Source organism: Ochotona curzoniae, unplaced genomic scaffold (assembly GCF_017591425.1).
Source record: "Ochotona curzoniae isolate NIBS_2020 unplaced genomic scaffold, NIBS_Ocur_1.0 scaffold_3223, whole genome shotgun sequence".
In the NCBI taxonomy this organism is placed as follows: Eukaryota; Metazoa; Chordata; class Mammalia; order Lagomorpha; family Ochotonidae; genus Ochotona; species Ochotona curzoniae.
The window spans coordinates 2,035,499-2,062,068 of NW_024467108.1; the positions used below are offsets into that span (position 1 = coordinate 2,035,499).

At 39.9% G+C, this 26,570-nt stretch overlaps 1 protein-coding gene across 4 annotated transcripts in view; it reads left to right on the forward strand.

Annotated features, from left to right (window-relative positions):
* NUP98 (nucleoporin 98 and 96 precursor) overlaps positions 1–26,570 on the forward strand; it is a 92,376-nt gene that overhangs the window by 16,460 nt on the left and 49,346 nt on the right. For 2 of the 4 annotated variants that reach the window (XM_040964361.1, XM_040964364.1), the window contains exons 2-12: positions 390–493; positions 3,478–3,579; positions 3,673–3,849; positions 5,801–5,940; positions 7,860–7,967; positions 10,183–10,363; positions 10,854–11,017; positions 11,715–11,852; positions 16,848–16,986; positions 21,007–21,099; positions 25,929–26,069. In XM_040964361.1, the coding sequence (XP_040820295.1) occupies positions 418–493; positions 3,478–3,579; positions 3,673–3,849; positions 5,801–5,940; positions 7,860–7,967; positions 10,183–10,363; positions 10,854–11,017; positions 11,715–11,852; positions 16,848–16,986; positions 21,007–21,099; positions 25,929–26,069 (1,459 nt within the window). In that variant the 5' untranslated portion in view covers positions 390–417. The remainder of the gene's footprint in view (positions 1–389; positions 494–3,477; positions 3,580–3,672; positions 3,850–5,800; positions 5,941–7,859; positions 7,968–10,182; positions 10,364–10,853; positions 11,018–11,714; positions 11,853–16,847; positions 16,987–21,006; positions 21,100–25,928; positions 26,070–26,570) is intronic. The other 2 variants (XM_040964362.1, XM_040964363.1) reach the window with 2 other exon arrangements.

Consider the following 26,570-nt stretch of genomic DNA (forward strand, 5'->3'; position numbering starts at 1 on the left):
TCCAGGTCTCCCATATGTGGGTGCAGGGTCACAATCCCTGGGCTGTCTTCTCCTTCCTTCCCAGGCCACAAGCAGAGAGCTGGATAGGAAGCGGGACAGCCAGGATTAGAACTGGCACCCACATAGGATCCCGGTATGTTCAAGGCATGGACTTTAGCAGCTAGGCTACTGCGTTGGGCCCTTTAACACACTTTATGTTACTGTTCATCTTAGAAGCAATGTAGATTTGGGAGCATTTAGTAAGATTTGTTTTAACATATAGAGTTTTAGCCGATTGAATGAGATTGTATGGTATTGCTTGAGTAGTCCTAAATTTTTGGAATGATTGATTTTTCTGGAATAGTTCCATCACCATGTCTTTGTCTTTAAAATAATTTTTTTCTTTCCAGATTTCTGAAGTGAAGACTCATTCTGAAGATGTTTAATAAAGCATTCGGAACACCCTTTGGGGGTGGCACAGGTGGATTTGGCACAACTTCAACATTTGGGCAGAGTAAGTTTTGATGTTGTTGTTGTTAAACATTTATTTTCATTGTACAGTCAGATATACAGAAAAGAGGAGAGACAAAAAGATCCTCTGTCTGCTGATGCACTCCACAAGCGGTTGCAACTGCTGGAGCTGAGCCAACCCAAAGCCAGGAGCCAGGAGCATCTTTTGGGTCTCCCATGTGGGTGCAGGGTCCCAAGGCTTTGGGCCATCCTCGACTGCTTTCCCAGACCACAAGCAGGGAGCTGGATGGGAAGTGGGGCTGCCAGGATTAGAATCGGCACCCGTAAGGAATCCTGGTGTGTGCAAGGCAATAGCTGCTAGGGTATCATGCCAGGCCCTGGACAGAAAACATTTTTTGTTTTTTTAAAGATTTATTTATTTATTGGAAAGTCAGATATACAGAGAGGAGAGACAGAGAGGAAGATTTTCCGTCCAATGATTCACTCCCCAAGTGAGCGCGACGGCCGATGCTATGCCGACCCGAAGCCAGGAGCCTCTTCCGGGTCTCCCACACGGGTGCAGGGTCCCAAAGCTTTGGGCCGTCCTCGACTGCTTTCCCAGGCCACAAGCAGGGAGCTGGATGGGAAGTGGAGCAGCTGGGACTTGAAGCTGCATTCACAGGGGATGCCGGTGTTTGCAGATGATTAGCCAAGTTGAGCAATCAAGCTGGCTAAATTTATTGCTTTTAAATCATAAAATTTTTTCTTGTTTTAAATATTTATTTTTTATTGGAAAGTGAAATATACAGAGTGGAGGAGAAAAAGAAAGGAAGATCTTTTATTGGTTGATTCACTCTCCAAGTGCTGCAACAGCCGGAGCTGAGGTGATCTAAAGCTAGGAGCCAGGAGCCTCTTTGGGTCTCCCATGCAGAGCAGGGACCCAAGACTTTGGGCCATCCTCGACTGCTTTCCCAGCCCACAGGCAGGGATCTGCATGGGAAGTGAGACCTACTGGGCTTATAACCTGTACCCAGATGGGATCCCAGTGTGTGCAAGGCAAGGACTTTAGCCACTAAGCTATGGCACCAGGCCCTTTCTTTCTTTCTTTTTTTTTTTTTTTTTTTTAAGATTTGTTTGATCAAGTCAGATATACAGAGAGGAAGGTCTTCCATCCGATGATTCACTCCCCAAGTGACCGCAATAGCTGGTGCTGCACTGATCTGAAGCTGGGAACCAGGAACTTCCTCCAGGGCTCCCGTTGGGAGCAGTGTCCCAAGGCTTTGGGTTGTCCTCAACTGCTTTCCCAGGCCACAAGCAGGGAGCTGGATGGGAAGTGGAGCTGCTGGGATTAGAACCGGCGCCTGTTCTTGGCTCCCGGCATGTTAAAGACAAGGACTTTATCCTGTAGGCCATGATGATGGGCCCCAGGAAATAGATCTTTCTTTCAGTGCTGAAAATCTTTTTTTTTTTTTTTTTTTAAGATTTCTTTATTTTTATTAGAAAGTCAGATATACATAGTGGAGGAAACAGAGAGAGAAAGATCTTTTGGCCAATGATTTACTCCCCAAGGGACTGCAACAGCCGGTTCTGTGCCGCTCCGAAGCCAGGAGCCAGGAACCTCCTCCCGTTCTCCCACGTGGGTGCAGGGTCTCAAAGCTTTGGGCCATCGTCAACTGCTTTCCCAGGCCACAAGCAGGGAGCTGGATGGGAAGCTTAGCTGCGGGGATTAGAACCGGCACCCATAAGGGATCCCGGGCGTTCAGGGCAGGGACTTTAGTTGTCAGGACCAGGCTCCGGACCCTGAATGCTGAAAATCTAATCAGTTAATGAGTAACTGCACAGGGATTATGTAAAAAGTGTGACATTCTTTAACAGAAATGCTAAAATGATAGTCTTTATATTTTCTACCCTGTCTCATACGCCTTCTCTGCCATTGAATATTTTATGAGACGCTCGCTACCTGTCATAACTCTTGAACTCTGGTCAAATTTTTTTTCTCGGAGCTGGCACAGTTGTTTACTAAGCTGATCCTCCACCTGTAATTTTAGGTATTCTACATGGGCAGCATTTTGGGTCCAGGCTACTCTGTTTCAGATCCAGCTCTCTGCTTATGATCAGTGGGGGATGGTTCAGGTCGTTGAGCCCTCTGTGTCTGCATGGGAAAACTGGAAGCAGCTGTTGGTTCTGGGCTTCAGATTGGCTCAGCTCCAGCTGTTAGGGCCCATTGGGGGAATGAACCAGTGGCTAGAGAATCTGTGTGTCTCTTTATTCTCCCTGTGAATGTGCCTTTCAAATAAAAATCTTTAAGTTTTGCCTCCCAACCTTAGGAGTTACCATTTTCCCATTATTGTTCAGAAACCTTTCCTAATTGCTGAAGATTTTTGTGTAAAGCAAAATCTACGAAACCTTTATCACATTTAGTAAAAGTAATAGAAAAAATGTTTTGTCCCTTGAGTAATTTTAGAGAACTCTGTGTCAAGAATGTTATTATTATTATTTTTTAGATTTGCTTATTTATTTGAAAGAATTATTGAGGGAGGAGAGGGAGAGACACACAGATCTTTATCTGTTTCTTCAATTCCGTGGTGGCTGCAGTGACCAATGGTGGGCTACGCCAAATCCAGGAGCTTCATTTGGGTCTCCCTCGTAGACGTAAGGTCCAGGTGCTTGGAGCCATGTTCTGTTGCTTTTATAGGCCATTTAGCAGGGTGCTGCATTGAAAGTGGAACAGTTGGGACTTGAATTGGCATCCATATGGGGTGCAGGCATTGCAGGTGATAGCCTTACCTGTTGCACCTCCATGCTGGCCCAAGATCATCCTTTTATTACCAAGAGTGCCCATCATAATTCATTTGGGGGGCCTGTGGTTAAACTGCATACTTTTCATCATAAAGATAAAGAGTTAGAATCTCTGAAATTATAACCAGAACATCTATATTTTAAACAGTCATATCAAGTGTTTGTAATGCTTTGCCCAATGAGAGGCCATTTTATAGTTAAGAGAAATAAATTCTGAAGTTGTGTGTGAGAATTTTTCTTTCCTTCCAGATACTGGCTTTGGCACTACTAGTGGAGGTGCCTTTGGAACATCTGCGTTTGGTTCAAGCAACAATACTGGAGGCCTATTCGGTAGCTCACAGACCAAACCAGGTAGGGCTTTTATTTGCACTATAGCTGGTGTAAAACTTCACTTGGTGGCTGTAAAATTTCTGCTTAACTTCCCTCTTCTCTCCGTTCTCCCAGGAGGATTATTTGGTACCAATTCATTTAGCCAACCAGCTACCTCCACAAGCACCGGCTTTGGGTTTGGAGCATCAACAGGAACGTCAAGTAGCTTGTTTGGAACTGCAAATACAGGGACCAGTCTTTTCTCATCCCAGAACAATGCCTTTGCACAAAACAAACCAACTGGCTTTGGGAGTAAGTGGTGTATCATTGGACTTAAGCTTCTAATAACTTTGCTTATTCAATCTATTTTGTCTTCCCTTTTCCCCATCTTTACTTACCTCATCCCAGCAAATGACAGAAAAATGAGAAGAGAGAAATTTGAAACTGTATTGAGAAGCTTAATTAGGCTGGAAAGCAGGAGAATTTGTACGTCTCTCTTAAGGTGGAAATTTGTTTAAGGGGTATCCAGAGAGAGGTGCCTGATACAGAATGACTACAGAGAGGAATAAAAGCTAGGCCAGATGCTGCCATTTTAAGGATGAATGGGTTGTGTTGGAGGATCAGGACAGGAAAGGTTTTTTTGTATGTTTAATTTGAAAGGAAGATTTCACAAAGGGGATAGAGAGAAAGTCTTCCATTTGCTGATTCACTCCACAAATGGCTGTGATGGCCAGAGCATCTAGGTGTCTCACATGGGTGCAGGCTCCGAAGGGCTTGGGCCATTTCTGCTGCTTTCCCAAGCCATAAGCAAAGAGCTGGATCGCAACTGAAACAGCCAGGAGATGAATTTGCACAAATGGGTTGCCGGTGCCACAGGTTAGAGGATTAGCTTCTGTACTGCTACACTTGGCTGTCATATTTGTATATACACACACATATATTTTTAGATTTGTTTATTTTTATTGGAAAGATTTACACAAAGATCTTTTGTCTGCTGGTTCACTCCACAAGTGGCTACAGTGGCCAGTGCTAGGCCAATCTGAAGCCAGGAGCTTCCTCCAGGTCTCCCATGCAGGTGAAGGGTCCCAAGGCTTTGGGCTGTTCTCAAATGCTTTCCCAGACCACAAGTAGGGATCTGCATGGAAATTGGGGCCGCCAGGTTATGAACTTGGCACCCATATGGGATCCGAGCACATGCAAGACGAGGACTTTAACTAATAAGCTACCGCACCAAACCCCCTGTCGTTGTCTTTAATTCATGCCTTTTTAAAGTCCAGAAGTGGTCTGGCGCTGTGTCACAGTGTGCTTTGAGTTGGCCACTACTGATTGAAGTGATGAATGATCTCTTCACCCCGATAGCCCTGTCCCACCCATCCAGTTCACAGACCCAGTTTGTGGGGCTGCTGAAGTATTTAACATGACCATGTAAAATGCAATTCAAGCAAAAAGTGCTTCTCCATTGTAAATTATGTTACGACAAGTTAGCAATTTGCCAGTGAGAACCTACAATCTTCCTAATTTTGTAACTTTGAGAATCTTAATATAAAATATTGGCAGATAATTTTTATTGCTGTCTGACATCTTTGACAGCATATGCGTAACTACTGCACAGGTAGCATTTTCATGTTGAGAAGTATGTTCCCTAGTTATTAATCACATTTACTGACGATCATACTGTGATAAAACTTCACCTTTTGAAAGGGTAAATCATCAGAAGATCGGCAATTCCTGTATTAAATTTTAGAAAATAGTGCCTAGTAATTTTTCTTAAGTAGGTAGGGACAAGTTTTACATTAATCTATATTTGAATGCCCTGATATATGGCACCACTGGTATGTTTTAACTTTTTTGTATATATTGGTATATATAAATAAAATATTGTGACTGCTTGTTAAAGTTTGCTGTGACAGGATATGTTTGGAAAGATAATTTTATCCCATTTGTAGTATAAAAGGAGAGGAGATGAATGTTATGAATAAGTCATGTTTCTCTTAAGTTGTCTTCTGGGTACTCTGAATATTAAAACCTTCCCCAGAAGGATTTCATAGGCATTTATTTGACTAAAGGATTCAGACTTTGTTTCACTTGAAAATTGGAAGTATGTATGTGTCCGTATAAGAAGTTTCTGCTTGAATGAACTTGCTTGAGACATTTGGAAACCAGAAAAACTAAAGTACTCAAAGCACTACCACCCAATTTCAAGATATCTGTGGATTCTTAAATTCTTATGTTTTAATTCTCCATTTGTTTTTCTGATTCATAGATTTTGGAACAAGTACAAGCAGTGGGGGACTTTTTGGAACTACAAATACCACCTCTAATCCATTTGGTAGCACATCTGGCTCTCTTTTTGGACCAAGTAGTTTCACTGCTGCTCCCACTGGGACTACCATTAAATTTAATGTATGTATTTTCTTCTGATTTTTGTGGAAATGTATTTTTTTTCCTCACTTGTGTTTCTTTGCAAGGTGAATTGTTCCTCTTCCCATTAAGCACAACTTAGTTTAGTTTGATTTTTTCTGAAAGATGTTTTAAAAATAAAATCTATGATTACTATAGTAGTATGGAAATGTAAAGCAAATTAAGATTATATTGTATATTTGAATTAATATTTCCCCAGTTAAAGGTGTATTTATAAGTTTGATTATATTCGCTCACTTAAGATAGAATTTGAATTTACTTTGGCCTCTGAATGGTACTATCCTTCATAGAAATAAAGGAAATGGGTACACTGAAAAAATTTTCAAGAGACCCTTATTGTGAAGTATCAGATTAGGCCTTTGTTATGCTGGTTTTCCATGAGTGCCAGTTGAAGTCTTGACTGCTCTGCTTCCTGCTCATGTGCCTGAGAAAGCAGGAAAAGATGGCATGGCTCAGAGTGCCAAGGACTTAGATGGAGTACCAGTCCTTTGACATTGGTCGGCCTTAGCCCTGGCTGTTGACTGTTATTTGGAGAGTGACAGTGGGTAAAAAATCTGAAACGCTTTCCAATCAATTAAAAAAAAATACTTATTCGGAAGTCAGAGTTACAGAGAGAAAGGGAGAGACAGAAACAGATCTTTCATCTGTTGATTCACTCCCCAGATGGCCACAATGGCCAGAGCTGAACCAGGCCAAGACCAGGAGCCTGAAACCTCATCCAGGTGTTCCACATGGCAGTGACAGCCCAAACCTTGCACCATCATCTACTGCTTTTCCCAGGCCTGGAGGATGGAACTAGATTGGAAGTGCAGCAGTCAGCACTTGCACTGCAGTAGCTTTACCATTATGCCACAATGCCTGTTCTTGCTAAATCATTTTTTAAACAAAGAAGAAAAGCTTCTCTAAGAAAGGCCTTTTTAAAGAGCTGCATGGAAGCACTTATCAGTATCCCGTACTAGTTAAAAAGTAAGATTTCTGTTGTTGAAATGACAATATATTATTAAAATTTAGTTCAGCAAATCCAGAAAATTCTTAGGTAAGGTGGTTAGAGTTCATAATACTAAATTTTTTAAGATTCATTTTTTATTGAAAAGACAGATTGAACAGAGAGAAGGAAGACAGGAAGATGTTCCATCTGTTGGTTCACTCAAATACCTGCAACAGCCAGAGCTGAGTCTATCCAAAGCCAAACAGGAGCCAGGAGTTTCTTCCAGGTCTCCCACTCAGGTGCAGGACCTAAGGCTTTGGGCCATCCTTGACTGCTTTCCCAGGCTACAAGTAGGGAGCTGGAAGGGAAGTAAAGCATATGGGGCACAAACCATCTCCCCTTTAGATCCATCCTCCTGCTGGTTGCCTGAGAAAAGCAGTGGAAGATAGACTAAGTGGTTGGACCCTGCCTTCCATGTGGAGATCTGGAAGCACTTGTAGCTCCTGGCTTGAGTGTGGCATCTGGGGAGTGAACCAGCAGATGGAAGATTGATCTATCTGTGTGTCACTCTCGCTGTAGCTCTTTTATTAAAAATACATACAGAAGTAGAGAAAATACAATAGAAAATAGGAGTCATTTGTTACTTATGACTTTTCCTCATAACACTGTAGGAAAATACAGGTGTCTGTATTTCTTGAATGCAACAGCAGTTATATAAAGCAGACATTTCAGGATAGAATCAGAGTTAGAGTTTAGATATAGAGGTATAAATATATTGTGTAAAATTTTCTTGTGCTTATGAATTTGATTAATTTGGTAACTTTGTTGCTAAGATAGATGAATTCAGATAACTGATATAGGAAGAAATCAAAAATACAATATCTTTAACCAAATACTTTTATATTCTTTTATAAAATACCTAGGATATGAGTTCTAGAGTTAAGTTGTTAAAAAATTCTGTCTTCACTTACAGCCTCTTACTGGTACAGATACTATGGTCAAAGCTGGAGTTAGCACCAATATCAGTACCAAGCACCAGTGTATTACTGCTATGAAAGAATATGAAAGCAAGTCTCTAGAGGTAAGTAAAAATACAATGCAGAATAACAACCTTTTGATTTCTTTGGAAATTCCAGTTTTGTCAGCGCGGCCTCAGAATGAGCTTTCTGCTCATGCCAGTGATGGTTTTCAGGTCTTTTTCCTACCACCCAGCTGGAAAACCCATGTGGAATTCCTGATTTTTGGCTTGGGATAGCCTTTCTCGGGGTGTTGCAGCTTTGGGTAGTGCGATAGCAACCAATGAAAAATTTCTGTTTGTCTCTGCCTTTCACATAAAATTAAAATAATTTTAAATGATTTTTGTTATCTTTAAAATTTAGTGGCATATTGAAATTTTGGAAGAAACTAATAACCAAGTTTTTAAAAACTGTTATTTATGATTTTTTGTTTTTGGACAAAGACACAATTGATTCCATAGCTCCAAATGTGGCTTTTGTAATGGTTCATCCTCAAAGGATGATTACATTGTACTGTGTGTGTGTAAAAACAAGTTTTATTAAGTTTATGCAAAATTATTAAGCATACAGCTTAATAAGTTTTCACTAAATCAATCAAGAAACGGAATATATTACCTGTTATGCCCTGTCACCATAGTAACTTGATCCTTCCCTTCTATACATAACACTTCTCTCAACTGCCTAGGTTTAAACTTTATTTAAATTAAATCTTACATTATGTACTTTAAAAAATTATTTATTTATTTGAATGACAGGACAGAACAGAAAGATCTTCATTGGTTGGATCACTCCTTGAATGGCCATAGCATCTGGCATAGTGCTAGGCCACAGCCAGTAGCCTGGAAGTGCATGCAATTCTCCTATGTAGGTACTAGATTTCCAAGCATTTCGGCAGCCTCTGCTGCTTTACCGGGTGCATTCCAGGAGCTGATAGGAAGTGGATAGGCGGAGTACCTGTGCTGCAGATGGTGTTTAATGTTCTGTACCATGACACAATCCTGTTTTGGTCTTTCGGTGTTGTGATACTCACTTTTTTTAAGATTTCTTTATTGCAAAGGAGGATAGACTGAAAGATCCTCTGTCCACTGATTCACTCCCCAAGTGACCGCAGTGGCCAGAGCTGAGCCGATCCGGAGCCAGGAGATTTTTCCGAGTCTCCCATGCGGATGCAGGGTCCCAAAGCCCCGGGGGCGTCCTTGACTGCCTTCCCAGGCCACAAGCAGGGAGCTGGATGGGAAGTGGGACCGTTGGGATTAGAACCAGTGCCTGTATAGCATCCCAGCACATTCAAGACAAGAACTTTAGCCATTAGACTACAGCGCTGGTCCTTTGATACTTATTCCTGTCATTGCATAAACTTAAAATTTGATTCTTGTTCAGTGGTAGATGGCTATCCATTTTAGCTATCATAATTGTAGCATTTGCTTCTTCATTATCTCTAACTGCTTGCTTTATTGGAGTGTACAGAAACCCTGATTTAGGAGAACAAATTGTTAAGCTTTGTTCCTCCTTTCCCTACATTTAGTGAACACCTGCCCCAACTTCTTCCAACTTTTTTACTTGTATAGGTAGGCGAGATAAGATTGTTACATAACATTTACATAGCTGAAAGAAAGTGCTTATTGTTCACAAAATAATGTTAATGGGGCCGATATTGGTGTAATGGGCAAAGCCACCATGTGTAGTGCCAGCTTTCCATGTGTGTGCTGGTGGTTTGCATCCCATCTGCACTTCTGATCCAGCAGCCTGATGACATGTCTGGGAGAGCAGAAGAGAATGGCCCAATTACCTAAGCCTCTGCATCCATGTGCACCTGAATGAACTCTGGCTCAAGAGTTCCAGCCATTTGGGGAGTGAAGCAGTGAACAAAAAGTCTGTCCTGTTTCTCTGTAACTCTGCCTTTCACATAAATAAATACATCTTTAAAAAATAAAGTTAAAATTGAGATAATTGGCTGTTACCATGAAGCCTGTAGCTCTGTATAGTTACGATACCTGTTTTTAATGCTTATTCATAAATGTTTTTCTGTAACTTCATGAGAGATGTATTTATTTTTATTGGAAAGAGAGAACCCATAGGGGATGCCTGTGCTTGCAGGTGGAGGATTACACAATGAGCCATCACACTGACTCTTGTAACTTTATTAACTTGATATTATTGTGTAGTTTTTTAGAGATAGTACCTATGTGAACATTGAACTTGAGTACTAAATTGAAGTTCTTAATCTCCTAAGTAACTCTTTTGGCTGCATATTAAGATTAGGAATATGTTCTCCTTCAGGAACTTCGTTTAGAGGACTATCAGGCTAATCGGAAAGGCCCACAGAACCAGGTGGGAGCAGGTACCGCAACTGGCTTGTTTGGGTCTTCTCCAGCCACTTCAAGTGCTACGGGACTCTTCAGCTCCTCCACCACTAATTCAGCCTTTTCTTATGGCCAAAACAAAACTGCCTTTGGAACCAGTAAGTACCGGACATAATAGTGGGTCATATGAGGGGACACAGACAACTAAAAGTAGAACATATTTGTCATTTTGTGTACAAAATTTGTTCAGGAATAATGGAAACATAGGGAGTGCCTGGTATATGTTTGGAGGTGGGGCAAAATAGTTTGAAATGAATATGGTTAAAGAAGACTTCACTTTCAGAAGATGATGTTTGAGTTGTGATGGTTGTCTTGTGATCTAGAAGCTTGGACCTACAAAGGATAATCATTAGCCAAATCAGGGCTCTTGGGATTAAAGTGTTGTTATAGTAACTAAGTTTTGGCCAAACTGGGAGTGAAGTTCCTAGGTGGAAAATGAAATGTTTATCAGATAGCAAATGTATGTAGAGTGGTTTTAGGATCAGTTAGCTAAAACAATGTTGGAGTAACCAGCTTAATGTGATTTTGTCCTGTATGTTTGTAGCTTATTTTTTATGATTTATTATTTACTTCTTTCTCTCCTGAAAGGTACAACTGGATTTGGAACAAATCCAGGTGGTCTCTTTGGCCAACCAAATCAGCAGACTACCAGCCTCTTTAGCAAACCATTTGGTCAAGCCACAACCACTCAAACCACTGGTTTTTCCTTTGGTAATACCAGCACCTTAGGACAGCCAAGTACCAACACCATGGTAAGGAAAACTGACCTTGAGCTAATAGCAGATCTTAATTGTGTGTGTGTGTCTCAAAAAAAAAAAAAATTTTACAATGTAATATGACTTCATAATATTTTGAAATCTCTAATTTGGCGTGATAGCCTAGTGAGTAAAATCCTCACCCTTCATGTGCCGGTAACCCGTGTGGGTGCCGATTTGTGTCCTGACAGCTCTACTTCCCTCTCCCTCTCCCTCTCTCTCCCTGCTTGTGGCCTGGGACAGTAGCGGAGGACAGCCCAAAGCCTTGGGTCTCTGCATTCACATGGGAGACCCAGGAGAAGCTCCTGGCTTTGGATCTGCTCAGCTCCAGCCATTATGGCCACTTGGGGATTGAATCAGTGGATGGAAGATCTTTGTCTCTCCTTTACTCTGTAAATCTGACTTTCCAATAAAAGTAAATAAATCTTTAAAACCCCCCCCCCAAAAAGAACTATAATGATAATAATAAAAAACAACTTATAATTGGTAAGGAGCTAAGGAAGTTGGAACCCTAAAACATTGCTAATGGAAATGTGGACTGGTTTGATAAAAGGTGATTTAGGTATAGGTAGAACTATCTGGGTCTCCTAACTCAGGAGCTGTATGACAAAGATTATAGCATCAGTCAGATAAGCTTAAATGGAAACTACTAAACTGTTATAGACCATCTTTTAATCTGGATAACTTTTTGCAGGGCTTATTTGGAGTAACCCAGGCCTCACAGCCTGGAGGTCTTTTTGGAACGGCTACAAACACCAGCACTGGAACAGCATTTGGGACAGGAACAGGGCTCTTTGGGCAGACCAGTACTGGATTTGGTGCTGTTGGTTCGGTAAGTTTTCAAAGTTGGCAATGCTTTGAAGATTGTATGAGTGTCAAAGGGTTGTCTAAGAAAGACTTGAATGTTTTCAAAGTATTACTTGATTTGCTGTTGATAACAAGTAAAAGGTGTTAACTCGTTAAATATATTAATTTCAAATATTTTTTTGTTATTGTTTAAGGTTTATTTTATTGGAAGCGCAGTTTTACATAGAGAGGAAGAGACAAATATCTTCCATCTGCAGGTCCACTCCCCTAATGGCCACAACACCTGGAGCTGAGCTAGCTAGCAGCCTGGAGCCGGGAGTTTCTTCCGGGTTTCCCTTGTTGGGGCAGGGTTCTAATCCTGGACCATCCTTTGCTGCTTTTCCAGCCATGGGCAGTGAGTTGGTGGGAAGTTAAGCAGGCAGGACACAAACTGATGCCCATATGGGATGCCAACAGTTGGCAAGAGGAGGATTAGCTAATTGAGCCCATCGTGCTGGGTGCTTAAATTAATAGTTTTATTTTATTTATTTATTTAAATTTTTTTAAAATAATGATTACATGGTTGATCAGGGTGGGATATTAATAAATTTTTAAAGCTTCTTTTCCTCAGTGCATGTATGCAGTTTATTGCTAATAGTGAAGTAACCCTTGAATTTAAAATTTTCAGTTATGGGTCCAGTGGCTAAATTCCTTTCCTTGTACCTGCCGGGATACCGTATGGGCACTGATTCTAATCCTGGCGGCCCCCCTTCCCATCTAACTCCGTGCTTGTGGCCTCAGAAAGCAGTCAGGGAACCAAGGCCTTGGGATACTGCATCTGCAATGGGAGACTCGGAAGAGGCTCCTGGCTTCAGATTGGCTCAGTTCTAGCTGTTCTGGCCACTTGGGGAGTGAATCAGCAGATGGAAGATCTTTCTGTCTCTGCTCTTCTCTGTATATCTGACTGCCCAATAAAAAAACAAGATAGGGCCCAGCGCGGTGGCGCAAGTGGTTAAGGTCCTCGCCTTGCACGCCCGGGATCCCATATGGGCGCCGGTTCTATCCCGGTGGCCCCCGCTTCCCTTCCAGCTCTCTGCCTGTGGCCTGGGAAAGCAGTCGAGGACATTTCAAAGCTTTGGGACCCTGCACCCACGTGGGAGACCCGGAAGAAGTTCCTGGCTTCGGATCGGCATAGCATCGACCGTTGTGCTCACTTGGGGAGTGAATCATCGGACGGAGGATCTTCCTCTCTTGTCTCTCCTCTCTGTATATCCGCCTTTCCAATAAAAAAATAATAATAATAAATCTTAAAAAAAAAAACAAGATAAGTCTTAAAAAGAAATGCCTTTATCTAAAACCTTTTTTTTTTTTCAGTTTTTTTAAATTACTTTAAAGATCTATTATTAATTTGAAAAGCAGAATGTCAGAGAGGCAGAAAGCTCCTGCATCTGTGCTCATCTTCCAGATGGCTAGAAACAGCTTGTGCTGGACCAGGTCAGCTGGAAGCCAGGAACTCCATTTAGTCTCCTTTGCAAGTGGTAGGAGCCTATGCTCCTGGACCATCGTCTGCTTTCCTGGGTGCATTCACAAGGCACTGTGTCAGAAGTGGTGCAGCACTCTGATCTGAGGTGCCAGTCGTGAAAGCTGTGGTTTATCCTGTTGGATAGGCCCTCCAAATTTATTTTTAAATTGATAAATAACATTGCATGTTTCTTGTATACAATGTGATATTAAATATGATCTGTTAGATATGACGTGGATTCTACTTGGTTAGTTTATTGTTGAGTCTCAAGTGGGGTGTTTTCACTTTGTTTAAATTAGGTACGTTTTAACTGCTAATTCTACCATCTGATTTGGATGGTAAATTAATATGACTTTTGGGAATTAAACACCTTTGATGTTGCTTCCACGTTATGATCATTAAGGTTATCTTTTGCTTGGAAGGCAGAACTACAGTGGAGCTGGGCAGTGTTTGCAGGGGTACCAGGGATGTTGCATCTACTCTCTACTTTCCAAGTGCTGCAACAGCTACGACTGGGCCAGGCTGAAGCCAGGAACTAGGAATGCTATCCTAGTTTTCCCACATGGTTGATAGGGGTACAGATGTCTGGGGCATCTTTGCTTCCTTCCCAAGTACATTATTAGCATGGTAGATTGGAAACAGCAACTGAGACTTGAGAACCAATGTAGAGCATTAATATTGCAAGCAAGGGGTTATATTCTGCACCATAACACTGGCCTCATTGTGGTTCTTACAGAGCTCAGGCTGCTGGAGGATTGATTGATTTGTTTTTCTCATTAAGTTATTTAAAATACTACTGTTTGTGGGACTGACATTGTGATACAACAGGTTAAGTGTTGCTTATGACACGGGCATTCCATGTTGAAATGCTGATTTGAGTCTGATTCTGTTCCAGCTTCTTGCTAATGCAGGGAAAGCAGTGATGTGGAAGATTCAAATAAAGTTCCTTGCTCCCCTTCACCTTGCCCCTGACCTAGCTTTTGCAGCCATTTGGGGGGCGTGAATCAACCAATTGGAAATCTATTTCTGTCCTCTCTGTGTTACTCTACCTTTTAAAAAATGAATACATCCTTTTTAATAAACGCTAGCTATTGTTCTGGCCAAGCACCTTGGAGGCTAAAGCCTCCACTTTTGATACCTACATCTCATATGAGCACTGGTTTGCATCCTGACTTCTTGCTTGTATCCTGGGAAAGCAGCAGCAGATCAGCCACACCCGTGTGGGAAAATTGGAAGAAGCTCCTGGCTCCTGGACAAGCTCAGCTCAGACCCTTGTGGTCATTGGGGGAAATGAATCAGTAGATGGAATATCTCGCTCTGTCTCCCCTTCTCTTCTGTAACTCTGCCTTCCCAATAAAAATAAATAAGGTGTTATTTGTGACTGTTCTTGATATACAGTATTAAGACTTTTATATTATGTTTAAAAATTCGTTGTATTGCAATTAGTATCAAACACTTTGGATTATACATCTGTTTAAAAATGTTGAACTTAACAGTTTTTAATATTTATGTACAAGAAAAATTATCCTTAAAACATCGCACTGTTGGCATGAAAATTAAGATTGTTTTTTATTGCATTTTGGGGTAAATAATTTGAGGTGAGGCTATTTAAGAAAATTAAGTTCTTTAAAAGAAATTTTTGTTTTTAACAAAAGATTCATTTACTTAAAGGCAGAATGATGGAGATCTTCCATCTTTTTTTTTTTTTTAGGATTTATTTATTTTATTGGAAAGGCAGATGTACAGAGAGGAGTAGAGACAGGAAAATCTTCCGTCCGATGATTCACTCCCCAAGTGACCACAGCGGCCGGTGCTGCGTCAATCCAAAGCTGGGAGCCAGGAACTTCTTTCCAGGTCTCCCTCACTGGTACAGGGTCCCAAGGCTTTGGGCCGTCCTCGACTGCTTTTCCAGGCCACAAGCAGGGAGCTGGATGGGATGTGGAGCTGCCGGGAATAGAACTGGAGCCCATATGGGATCCCAGTGTGTTCAAGGCGAGGACCTTAACCATTATGCTATTGTGCTGGGCTCATCTTCCATCCTTTGATTCACTTCCTAAATTCCCATAGTAGTCAGGGCTAAGCCAGGTTAAAGTTAGGCTGGAGCTCCACTGTGGTTTCCCATGTGGTTAACAGGAACCCAAGTACTTGGGCAATTATCTGCTGCCTCCCAGATATATAAGCTGGAAGCTGGAATCAAGTGCAGACTAGGTAAGATATATATAGGCATTCCTGGAATGCTGGTGTCAGAGCAGTGGCTCATCCTCCACTGCTATAATGCCTTCCCAAACAGTGTCTTTCCTGGTGTATAATCAGGATAATCATTTATCCCCTTAAAGTATAGTTCAATGGTTTTACATAGTATTAACTTTATGTAGCTATTATCACGTTCAGTTTTTAGGAAACATACTTATCAAGTTAATATAAAGCAACCCTATAACCATTAGCAGTCCCTCCCATTTTTTTTTTTAAAGATTTATTTTATTTTTATCGGAAAGGTGGATATACAGAGAGGAGAGACAGAGAGGAAGATTTTCCATCCGATGATTCACTCCCCAAGTGAGCACAACGGCTGATGCTATGCCGATCCGAAGCCAGGATCCAGGAACTTCTTCCGGGTCTCTCTCAGGGGTGCAGGGTCCCAAAGCCTTGGGCTGTCCTCAACTGCTTTCCCGGGCCACAGGCAGGGAGCTGGATGGGAAACAGGGCTGCCGGGATTAGAACTGGAGCCCATATGGGATCCCGGGCGTGCAAGGCGAGGATCTTAACCACAGTGTCATCGCGCCAGGCCCAGTCCTTCCCATTTTTTCCCAGTTAACTTAGGGTTAACTGGGAAATTTTCTGCATATAAATTTTCAGTATATAAATTTGATTATTCTGAGAACATTTCATGTGTTTTGAGAATGGTTTCTTTGAATTAGCAGGGTTCAAAGGTTTATCTGTTCTCTGGCATGTTTCAGTTTGTTATTCAAAGTATTTCCACTGTGAAATGTATGATACATTTCTTTCAATATGTTAAAAATAATTGTATACCTTGTTTGATTAATGTCTCATTCAGATTCTTCATTTTTATTTTTAAAATTTTTTTTTCTTTTTGTTGGGAAGGCACATCAGATTTACAAAAAGAGACAGAAAGATCCTCCATGTGTTGGTTCACTCTCCAAATGGCCTCAGCGGCTGGAGTTGAGCCAATCTGAAACCTGGAGCCAGGAATTTCTTTCGGTGATCCCACAAGGGGTACAGTGTCACATGGATTTGGGTCATCCTCTGCTGCTTTCCCAGGCTACAAGCAGGGAGCTAGAATCTCATTGAAATTTTTGATTTGTTAAATTTTCAATAACTTTTCAGTCCAGCAGTGGTTTCTGTTAATAGTTATTTTTAGGTTACATATCTGTTGGTTTTTTTACTTCTTCCTTTTGTAAAAATAACATTCTATTCCCCATACCTAATCCATTATAGTTAAGATAACCATTATTTATTGGTTGATATGTAATTTTTATTTCAAAATTTTGTTTTTTCTAGACCCTGTTTGGCAATAACAAGCTTACCACATTTGGAACCAGCACAACCAGTGCTCCTTCATTTGGTACAAACAGTGGCGGGCTCTTTGGTAACAAACCAACTCTGACTTTAGGAACCAATACAAACACTTCTACTTTTGGTACATATAAAAAGCAGGTTTGACTCTCTTAAAGTTACACTGACTATACCACACATCATTCTCCTGATTCATATAATTTGATAGAGTTTCAAATTTTCAGGTAAGCCTGTGACTTGATGGTGAGCTACTGGAGGGAAAGGTTTTAAAGTTCTGGCCAAACCTTGGTATATTTAGTAGAAGATAATAAATTTCCTTTCATATTCTTTGGATTATTTTACTAGTAGCTGACAAAGTATAAATGAAACATTTGTTTGCGGCAGTATACTCTTTTAGGCCTAGTTTCAAGCATGAAAATAGTGTCGAGATTTGATGATTCTTACTAAAAATAGAAACCTTTTTGACATGGGAAATTACTTGACAGTTTATTTTTGAGTCTATACTAATTGTGAAAAAGTTGGGAAAGTGTGAAGATGATTGAACAGTTAAAAAATAAATTCTAAATTACTCTTCAGAGATGTGCTAGAAAATTTTAAGATGGCTTAATGAAACCGTAAAACATCGTTGACAACTATCTACTTAAATTTTTAACATTCAACATGATTTCTGTTAAAAAGAAAGGTCATTGTCAAGGGAAACAGTGTTGAACATGTAGCACATCCATCATTAGGCACTGATTGAATTTTGATCTGGGAAACATAAGCACATGATTAATGGCATAGGTTAGTGTTCCTGTGGTGCTTTGTTGAGATTTTTTGTGGTTGTTTAAAGGTTCTTTATTTATTTTAATATCATCAGCGAGAGGGAGAGACAGATATTTTCCCTTTGCTGTCACTGCCTAAATGACTGTAGCTCCTAGAGCTGTGTCAAGCCAAAGCCAGGATCCTGTAGCTATCCATGTCTCATGTGGATGACAGGGACCCAATCACTTGGGCAGTCATATGCCACCTTCAAAGGCACATTACTAGGAATCTGGATTAGAAGCAGAGAAGCTTAGACAATTATGGGATGCTGGTGTCACAAATGGTGGCTCAACTCAACTGTGCTACATAGCCTCCTGGCCTTTGATTTTCATATTAACTGCTAATTAGAGACGGAGAGAGTGAGCACCCATTCTGTGGATCATTTGCCACATACCTGCATCTCAGGTTGGCCTGGTCAAAGCAGGGAGCTGGGAATTAAGTCAGGGGCCAGTGTGGGTAGGAGGAGCCCCGTTATTTGAGACATCACTGATGCCTGCACTGACTCCTGTCAGAGCTGAATATCAAATCCAGATAGTCCAATTTGGGATTTATTGGTAGAAAAAAAAACAGCTAGCCCTTCAGTGAACTTTTGAGTAATTTTATTGGATCCTGGAGAAAGAATATATTAAGCATTGGAAGGTTAGTGTTTTTATAGAAATGTGAATGATAATAAAAGAGAGAGCAATTCTTTATCTGTAATCTTTAAATTTATTTGGCTTTATCTTTTCTGGCTTTTTAACTGATCACGTCTGTAATGATTATAGTTCCACCTGTGATCTTTTTGTGGTCACTCTGCTTTAGAGCTTTGAGGCACTGGACTTGGTTAGCTTGGTTAAAATGAAGATCTTTGTATATGTATTTTTTATGTGTAAAATTAAGATGTGAAACATATTTAAGGTTCAATCAGCATTATTTTGGAAATTTCACCAAGGAAAACTTTTATAAACCAATTTTCCTTAATAATCTGAAATTTAAATACTGTTGTATCTCTTCTGTGGCTCTTTCGAATTCCATAAACCATCATACTTATGATTTTTAGCCCCTCAAAGGCCACATTTCATTCCTTTTCAAAATGAAAGTTCCTAACAAAAGCTTTATTTGTGAAGAGTTTCATGTTTAGAATGGAATGTTATTTATGAGAGGGTTTTTCTATGCTGTATTTTTAGAATGTATTTGACATTCTGTGGTTGTAGGTTTCTGATTTGCTTAGAGGGTTATTTGCAGTGTGTATGTATTTATATTTGTTAGGTTATTTGTAAGTGAACGGATTTACCTGTATCTGATTTTCCTCACCAGCTTGTATGCTGAATATTTCTCTTTAATTTATAAAATTGTTTTTGCAATAACAGTTGATACACTTGTCTGTGACAATTGGAGGAAATGTGTGGTATAAACAGTGTAAGTTGGGACTTTTTTCCCTGTTCGTGGGTTTGAGGTAGTTCACAGGATATTTTCCTGGTTAAATTTTAATTTAAACAGAAAAGTAAGATCTTTAAATACATTTTCTTTATATTTTCCTTAGAGGCAGTTGGTTGTGCTTGAGTAGGGAGCACCCACCCCATTTTTGTGGCATAGTTGTTATCACAAGTAAAGCCTAGATTTTAATGAATACCTAAGTCAAATAGTTTGCAGTGAAATCAGGAATAGTTTCCTAAACATTAGAATCATATAAGATAGACATGTTTTCAGTTTTTTATGTTCTTTACATTCTGGAAATAGCATGATAGTGTTGTTGATGTTCTTTGTATTCTGTTTGTTTTGAACTTAATCCTCTCCATGATTTTTTGAAAGATGTTGGTGTTTAGAAGCAGAATATTTTTGGCCAGTGAATGTTTTTCTCCCTTTCTTCGTGAGATATTAGTGATATGTTCATTAATAGTTGATACTTAGCCCTAAAAAGGATGCCAAGACTTTGTGTATATACCTGAACAAAAAGTAATGTCAGCCATGAAATATGTTGTGATTCCTGTGGACTTCAATGATGATTGATAGAGAACATGGATTTAGCTTACTGGCAAATATCTCTGCATCCTAAATTGCAGTTCCTGGGTATAGTTACTGGCTCCAGCTTCTAACTCCAGTTTCCTACTTATGCAGAACCTGGGGGGCAGTGGTGATGACTTGAAAAATTGGGTTCTTGCCTCCCCACTGGGACACCTGGATTGAGTTCCTGGCTCCAGCTAGGAACCAGTTCAAGCCATTTTAAGGATTTGGGAGGTAAAACAGCAAATGGAAGTGCTGTTTTTCTTTTCCTCTTTAGCTCTGCCTTTCAAATAATAGTGCATAAAATAGGGAGAGAATTATAGGAATACCTGCATAAATGATGAAATATAGTACTAGTGAATGGTTTATTCAGCTGTGCATCATCTCTGACAATGGAAAGAATAAGTTATTTGTAGATAATTTTCTTTTTAATGTTAGCCAAGTCTGTTAGTATTCCTATAAATGAGTCCAACATCATTAAAGGTCCTCATGTGTGATGTGCCATGCACCACCCATGCCACAGCTATTGGTTCACAACAAAACTGCTATCAAGAATTTCTTTTTAGGATCTATTTATTTGAAAGGCAGATTGACAGACAAAGACATGTTCTATCCACTGGTTCACTTCCCAAATGGCTGCAATGGCCAGAGCTGGGCCTAGAACTCCAGGTGCCTGGAACTCCATCTAGGTCTCCCGCATGGGTGGTGGGTGCTCTTAGGGAAACATCACTGATATCACAGGTACAACAGCAGGGAGCTGTATTGGAAGTGGAGCAGCTAGGACTCAAACCAGTGTTCACATGGTGGTAGGGTTGCAGTCTGCAGCTTAACTTACTGTGCCACAAAGTCAGCTCCCGTGCTGTAGAGATTTTTATACCCATTTTGTTTTTCTTACCATGAATGTTTTGGGCATAAAAAAATTTGGTGTCTTAAAATTTGTATTATTTTACTTTATTTTTAAAATATTTTATATTGGAAACTCAGATATACAGAGAGGAAGAGAGACAGAGAGAAAGATTTTCTGTCCACTGATTTTCTCCCCAAGTGACCTAATGGCCGGAGCTGAGCCAATCAGGAACCAGGAGCTTCTTCCAGAGGGTCCGAAGGCTTTTGGCCATCCTCCACTGAGCTGGATGGAAGTGGGGCCATCAGGACATGAACCAGTGCCCATATGAGATCCTGGCATATGCAAGGCGAGGACTTTAGCCACTAAATTAACTTATAATTTATCATTCTTAATGGTCAGGCTTACAGCCAAGTTTTTTTGCTTTTTGGTTTTTTTAATATTAAATTCTCTTGTAGAGAGAATTGAGAGATATGTCAAAACTACAAGCTATTCATTCTTTTGTCCTTTTAGGTTTTGGCACAAATACCAGTGGGAATAGTATCTTTGGAAGTAAACCAGCAGCTGGAACTCTGGGAGCTGGACTTGGCACAGGATTTGGAACAGGTAAAGAGCAACTACAACAAGATTTAGAAAGTGATGCAACTTGATTTTTTTATTGCTATAGTTTAAAATCTCTGGTCATCTGTCTGCAAATAACAATTGGATTGATAAACATTCCCATCAGTTAGACTTTGGCAGATCACTTATCTTAGAAGTTCTAACAAATGTTGGAATTTAGATAGAAAAAGGAAAATTTCCTACAAAATTCTTGTCTTTTGTGGTTATGATCTAGTTGAGATTTTCAATGTTTTTGTAAGAACTGCATACAAGATGTTAACTTTAGTTCCATGTTACCAATTAACAAGCATTTAAGACATTGAATTGTTTATTAAGTAAGCCTTAATGATAAGGCAGAACAATAAGGAGCATATGCTTAAGAAATTCAATGCTCTGGGATTCGAGAAAATCTCTGCTGGCCTTTCAGTTTCCATCTGGTTGTTACCCTGTTTCCCAGTTCCTAATGTAAATTATTGTTTTAATTGCCTTAGAAGATAGTAACTCTTCTGCCTACCTGGCTGTTTTAAGCAATTGAAGGTAGAGAGTTTTCATAAAATGAATATGTATTTCAACATACACAGTTTAAAAAGGTTGTTACAACAGAGCTTTGTCTGTTTTACCCAGTTTGACCATAGGTGGGTGTAGTCATTTAGTTGTAAACTACATATGTGATCTTGTGATATCTGCTTCAGTTACATTATCTTTGCTTTTACATTCTTACTCTCGGTATCTGAAAATACTCTGATTTTTTTTTAATAATTTGATTTCTAATGAAAGAAGCAAGGTTAAGCAATTGGAAAGTCCAGGTATTCCAGCTGTGGATTAACAGATGTTGAAAGTTTGGCATATACATTGTCAAACTGCTTTCTAGTCATTTTCCAAGTATGGTTGTACACATATACATATGTACCTTTCTTGTAGGGTTTTTGATTATGTTCTTAAATGGAGCATAACATATCCTAAATTAGTGACTTTGAACTGAAAGACTAAGGTGTGTTAGTGTACCACAGCCAACCATTAATGATAGTGAAGTAGAATTAAAAGCCACTGGGGATGGCATGTGTAACACTTGCTTAGATACAAGGGAATCTAGGCAGTTGGTTACAGCTAGTAATCTAGTGCAAATTTTATTTTTGTGTGGTTAGAGTTATTTTTGTCTTTGCTTTGTGAATCTTAAAATAAGTTGCAATGTTTTTGGTAGTCTTAAGATAATAAAATGCTTTATAAACCTTTTTATGTTGGCCATTGTCTCCCAGTTCCATATTAATGTATTGACTGCCTACTTTAATATATGATTTTTCAATGCAGTATTCCCTCCCAGCCTGCGTGTCATATTTTTGTTTTTACATATTCTTGTGTTATCCATACAAACAAGGAGACAGTACATTCAAGAGAAAATATTATATCCCCAGCCTTACAGGCAGTGGAGGCAGTTAGCATTTTGAGAAGTATCAGCAAGGAGTAGAAATTCTTTGGTTATTGTATCTGCTAATGCAGCCTTTGTACTTGAAAGGAATGTAAGCACTCATATTTATGAATAGTGGTAACATGGGTAAACTTGAGGTTACCTTTGATTTGTAATTTTAATGCCACATTAACTGCATATTTTTCTGAAGATAGGGATTCAAATTCATTCTCAGGGAGAAATAACTTTTCTTGTAATATGTGTGTTTGGGTACTTTTTTTGATGCTGTTAAGCTCTATTTGAAAGGCAAAATTACACAGAGAACAGGTAAGAGAGAAAAAAGTATTTCATCCATTGGTTCATTCTCCAAGTAGCTGCAACAACTGGGACTGTGCTGGGCTGAGGCTAGGAACCAGGAGTTTCTTGAAGGTCTCCTACATAGGGGCAGGGGTCTAAGCACATCAGCAATCCTCTACTGCATTCTCAGACACATTAGCTGAGAGCTGGATTGGAAGTGGAGCAGCTGGGACTTGAACCAGTGTACATATGAAATGCTGCGTCTGCAGATGGCAGCTTAACTCACTGTACCATAGTGCTGGTCACAGAATACTTTACAAATTGTTAGCTTAGCTTTTTTTTGTAATTTTTTAAAAGATTTTTATTTATTGCAAAGTCAGATTTACAGAGAGGGGGAGAGACGGAGAAGATCTGTCTGCTGATTCACTCCCCAAGCAGCTGCAATGGCTGAAGCTTAGCTTATCAGGAGCCAGGAGCTTCTTCCAGGTCTCATGTGGGTACAGGCTTCCAGGGCCTTGGGTCGTCCTCCACTGCTTTCCCAGGCCACAAACAGGGAACTGGATGGGAAGCGGGGGCTGCTGGGATTAGAACCGGTGCCCGTATGGGATCCTAGTGCTTGCAAGGTGAGGACTTTAGCTGCTAGGCTATCGTGCCAGGCCCAGTTTTTGTATTTTTAAGTTTAGGTGATAATCATACTACAAAGCATTTTTAAAAAGATTCATTTCTTGGGCCTAATGTAGTAGCCTGGTAGCTGAAGGCCTTGCCTTGCATAGACAGGGATCCCCATAGGGCACCATTACGTATCCTGGCAGCTCCACTTCCCATCCAGCTCCCTGCTTGTGGCCTGGGAGGGTCACCTTAGGTCTCTACACCTGCGTTGAAGACTCGGAAGAAGTTCCTGGCTTCAGATCGGCTCAGTTGCAGTCATTGCATCCACATGGGGACTGAACCAGTGGATGGAAGATGTTCCTCTGTCTTTCCTTCTCTCTGTATATCTGACTTTCCAAAAAAATAAAAATAATAAATATTTCAGGAAAAAAATGATTTCTTTAAAAAAAAATTACAGAGAAAGTGAAAGAGATTGTGTGTCCACTGCCAAACTTCCCAGAGTGCAACAATAGTTAGCTAACACTGACTGGGCAAAGGCAGGAACCCAGACACTTGGGCCATCTTTGCTGGTTTTTCAATCCTATTAACAGGGAGCTGGACCATAATTACAGCATCTAGTATCACAAATGACACTTCTATTGGCTATGCCACATATCCACTTTCTCAAAGATTTAGTATTGATCCTTTTTAGGATCCTTCTAAGGACTCCTTAGAAGAAGGTAAAATATGATTAAGTACATAACCATTTTTTTTTCTACAGTGGATATTAACTGACATTAACACTTACGTACAAGTTTTTTGGTAGTTACCTAGTGATAATAGCAGTTTTAGTTCTTAAGTTTTAGTAAAGTAGTAAGTTTAATGATACATCTGATAAGATTGCTTATTATAGTAAAGTACAGATAAAATTATGTCTGAATGTAATAGTTATGATTCTGTAGGTAGAATTAAATTGTAGCTTTTGCTATTAGGTCTTAAAAAGAATATAACCATTTTTACCTTTCCCTAGGTCTCTTGGAATCTTTAAGACCCCTAGTAACATTTCGTATTCCTTTGTCACCCCCCCCCCCCTTATTGTTTACTTATGATTCTTGCAGGTGATTGTGAAGCATAAATTCTCTGATTATCATACTTTTGTATCACATAACACATAAAGTCCCCTCATTAATGAAAACCCGGGCCCAGCGCAATCGCCTAGTGGCTAAAGTCCTTGCTTTGCACGCCTCGGTATCCCATATGGGCACTAGTTCTAGTTGCAACCAGTCCCGCATCTCATCCAGCTCCCTGATTGTGGCCTGGGAAAGCAGTTAAGGATGGCCCAAAGCCTTGGGACCCTGCACCCACATGGGAGACCCAAAAGAGGCTTTTGGCATCTGGTTTTGGATTGGCTCAGCTTTGGCCATTGTGGGTGCTTGGGGAGTGAATCAGCAGACTGAAGCTCTTCCTCTCTGTCTCTCCTTTTCTCTGTATATGTAACTTTCTAATACTAATAAATAAATCTTAAAAAAAAAAAAAAGGAAAGCAGTTTTCCCCTCAGCATTCATTCTTAATTTCTGATGTGAATTATCTGTATATAAACATATTACCCATTTTTTTCTGTTTATCTCAAAGGATTTTTAGAGACCGGTAATTTGGCCTATAAAAATGTTTGGCTTTTGAATTTTCCTAGTTAGCTTTAAGTCTTGTAAAGATACAGTTAGTATGTTGAAGGAAGTTCCAATACTTTAAATTGACAGTGATTTTTGAGGGGTCACATGGAGGACGGAAATATTGTTTTTCTTTTAATGACAGTAGCATCTTTTTTGTTTGTTTTATACCTTTTAAGAGTGCTACTAACATGCTCCTTAAGCAGGATACATTAGATTTAAAAACATTACAAACTTCTCTAGTGGTTATTCTACATAATCCTGTTTCATAATGACACTTGAAATGTGTATAGTAACCTTGTCATAAAGCATTTAGCTTTTCACAAAAACCAGTTTGTCTCAGTAAAGCAGGTTTCATCAGATGGTGTTGTTGAACATCACTGTAGAAAGACTTTTGTTTTTCTGTGGTTTAGCCTGTATGACTCTGATTGACTGAGCCAGTTGCATTGTTCCACCCAGCCTCCCAACCGCCTCAGGATCCAGGGATGTGGAACGGTCATCTGTTTTCAACCCAGGGTCCCCTGCCTTCGTTTTCAAACATTGGAAACTAAAGAGAATTGTTCCTTAATTCTTTGAGATTCTTTTCTATAAAATCCTTACTAAACCTTCATTTTCTTGTTTGTAAAATGGGAGTAAATTCTGCTTTTTAGGCAGGTTAGCTACAATTTAATGAATGTTTCAGGAACAGAGATTTACCTGCAATGTGTGTAATACACAGAGCCTGGTGCCTTGCATATATTTAGCATTAGTCATATTAGCACTTTTGTTACAGTAAATAATCTTTGTGAAGTTTCCAAATGTATTATGTTTTAAATAACTACCTCCTGCACAGCATTCAAAGGTTCTTCTGTGGTACTTTTTTTCCTTTGTCTACATAGCTCTTGGTGCTGGACAGGCATCTTTGTTTGGAAACAACCAACCTAAGATTGGAGGGCCTCTTGGTACAGGAGGCTTTGGGGCCCCTGGATTTAATACTACGACAGCCACTTTGGGCTTTGGAGCCCCCCAGGCCCCTGTAGGTAAGTATCAGTCACTTTAGAAGGCTTTATGAAGTTTTTTTCTGGCTAATATGTAACTTGCTGACTTGATTTCCAACCAAATCCTGTTTGCTCGCTTACACAACAGTACATACATGTACTTCCTTGAAACGATCACATGGTATGGGACTTAGGTCCTCATCATCCCTGTTTCTCTACTGTTCTCTACTTCAGAGAATGATGTTCTGACTCATCTGACATGTTTAACTTGCTAAATGGTATGCTTGTATTGCTGTGTTTTGGCTTTTAGTCTAAAGAAAATTTAACTTAACATGTCTACCTGATTTAACATGTCTGTCTGTATTCCCTCCCATCTTTCAATATAACTTTTCTTGGTATGATTTTATCTAGAAAAGAGTTTTTTTCATACTTCATTTGAATATTCCTAACAGTTTTTGCAGTATCTGTCTACCGTCTTTATTTCTAACTGGAGAAAATCAACTTTAAATATCTTTTCAAAGAAAAAACTATGTTCCATTTGAA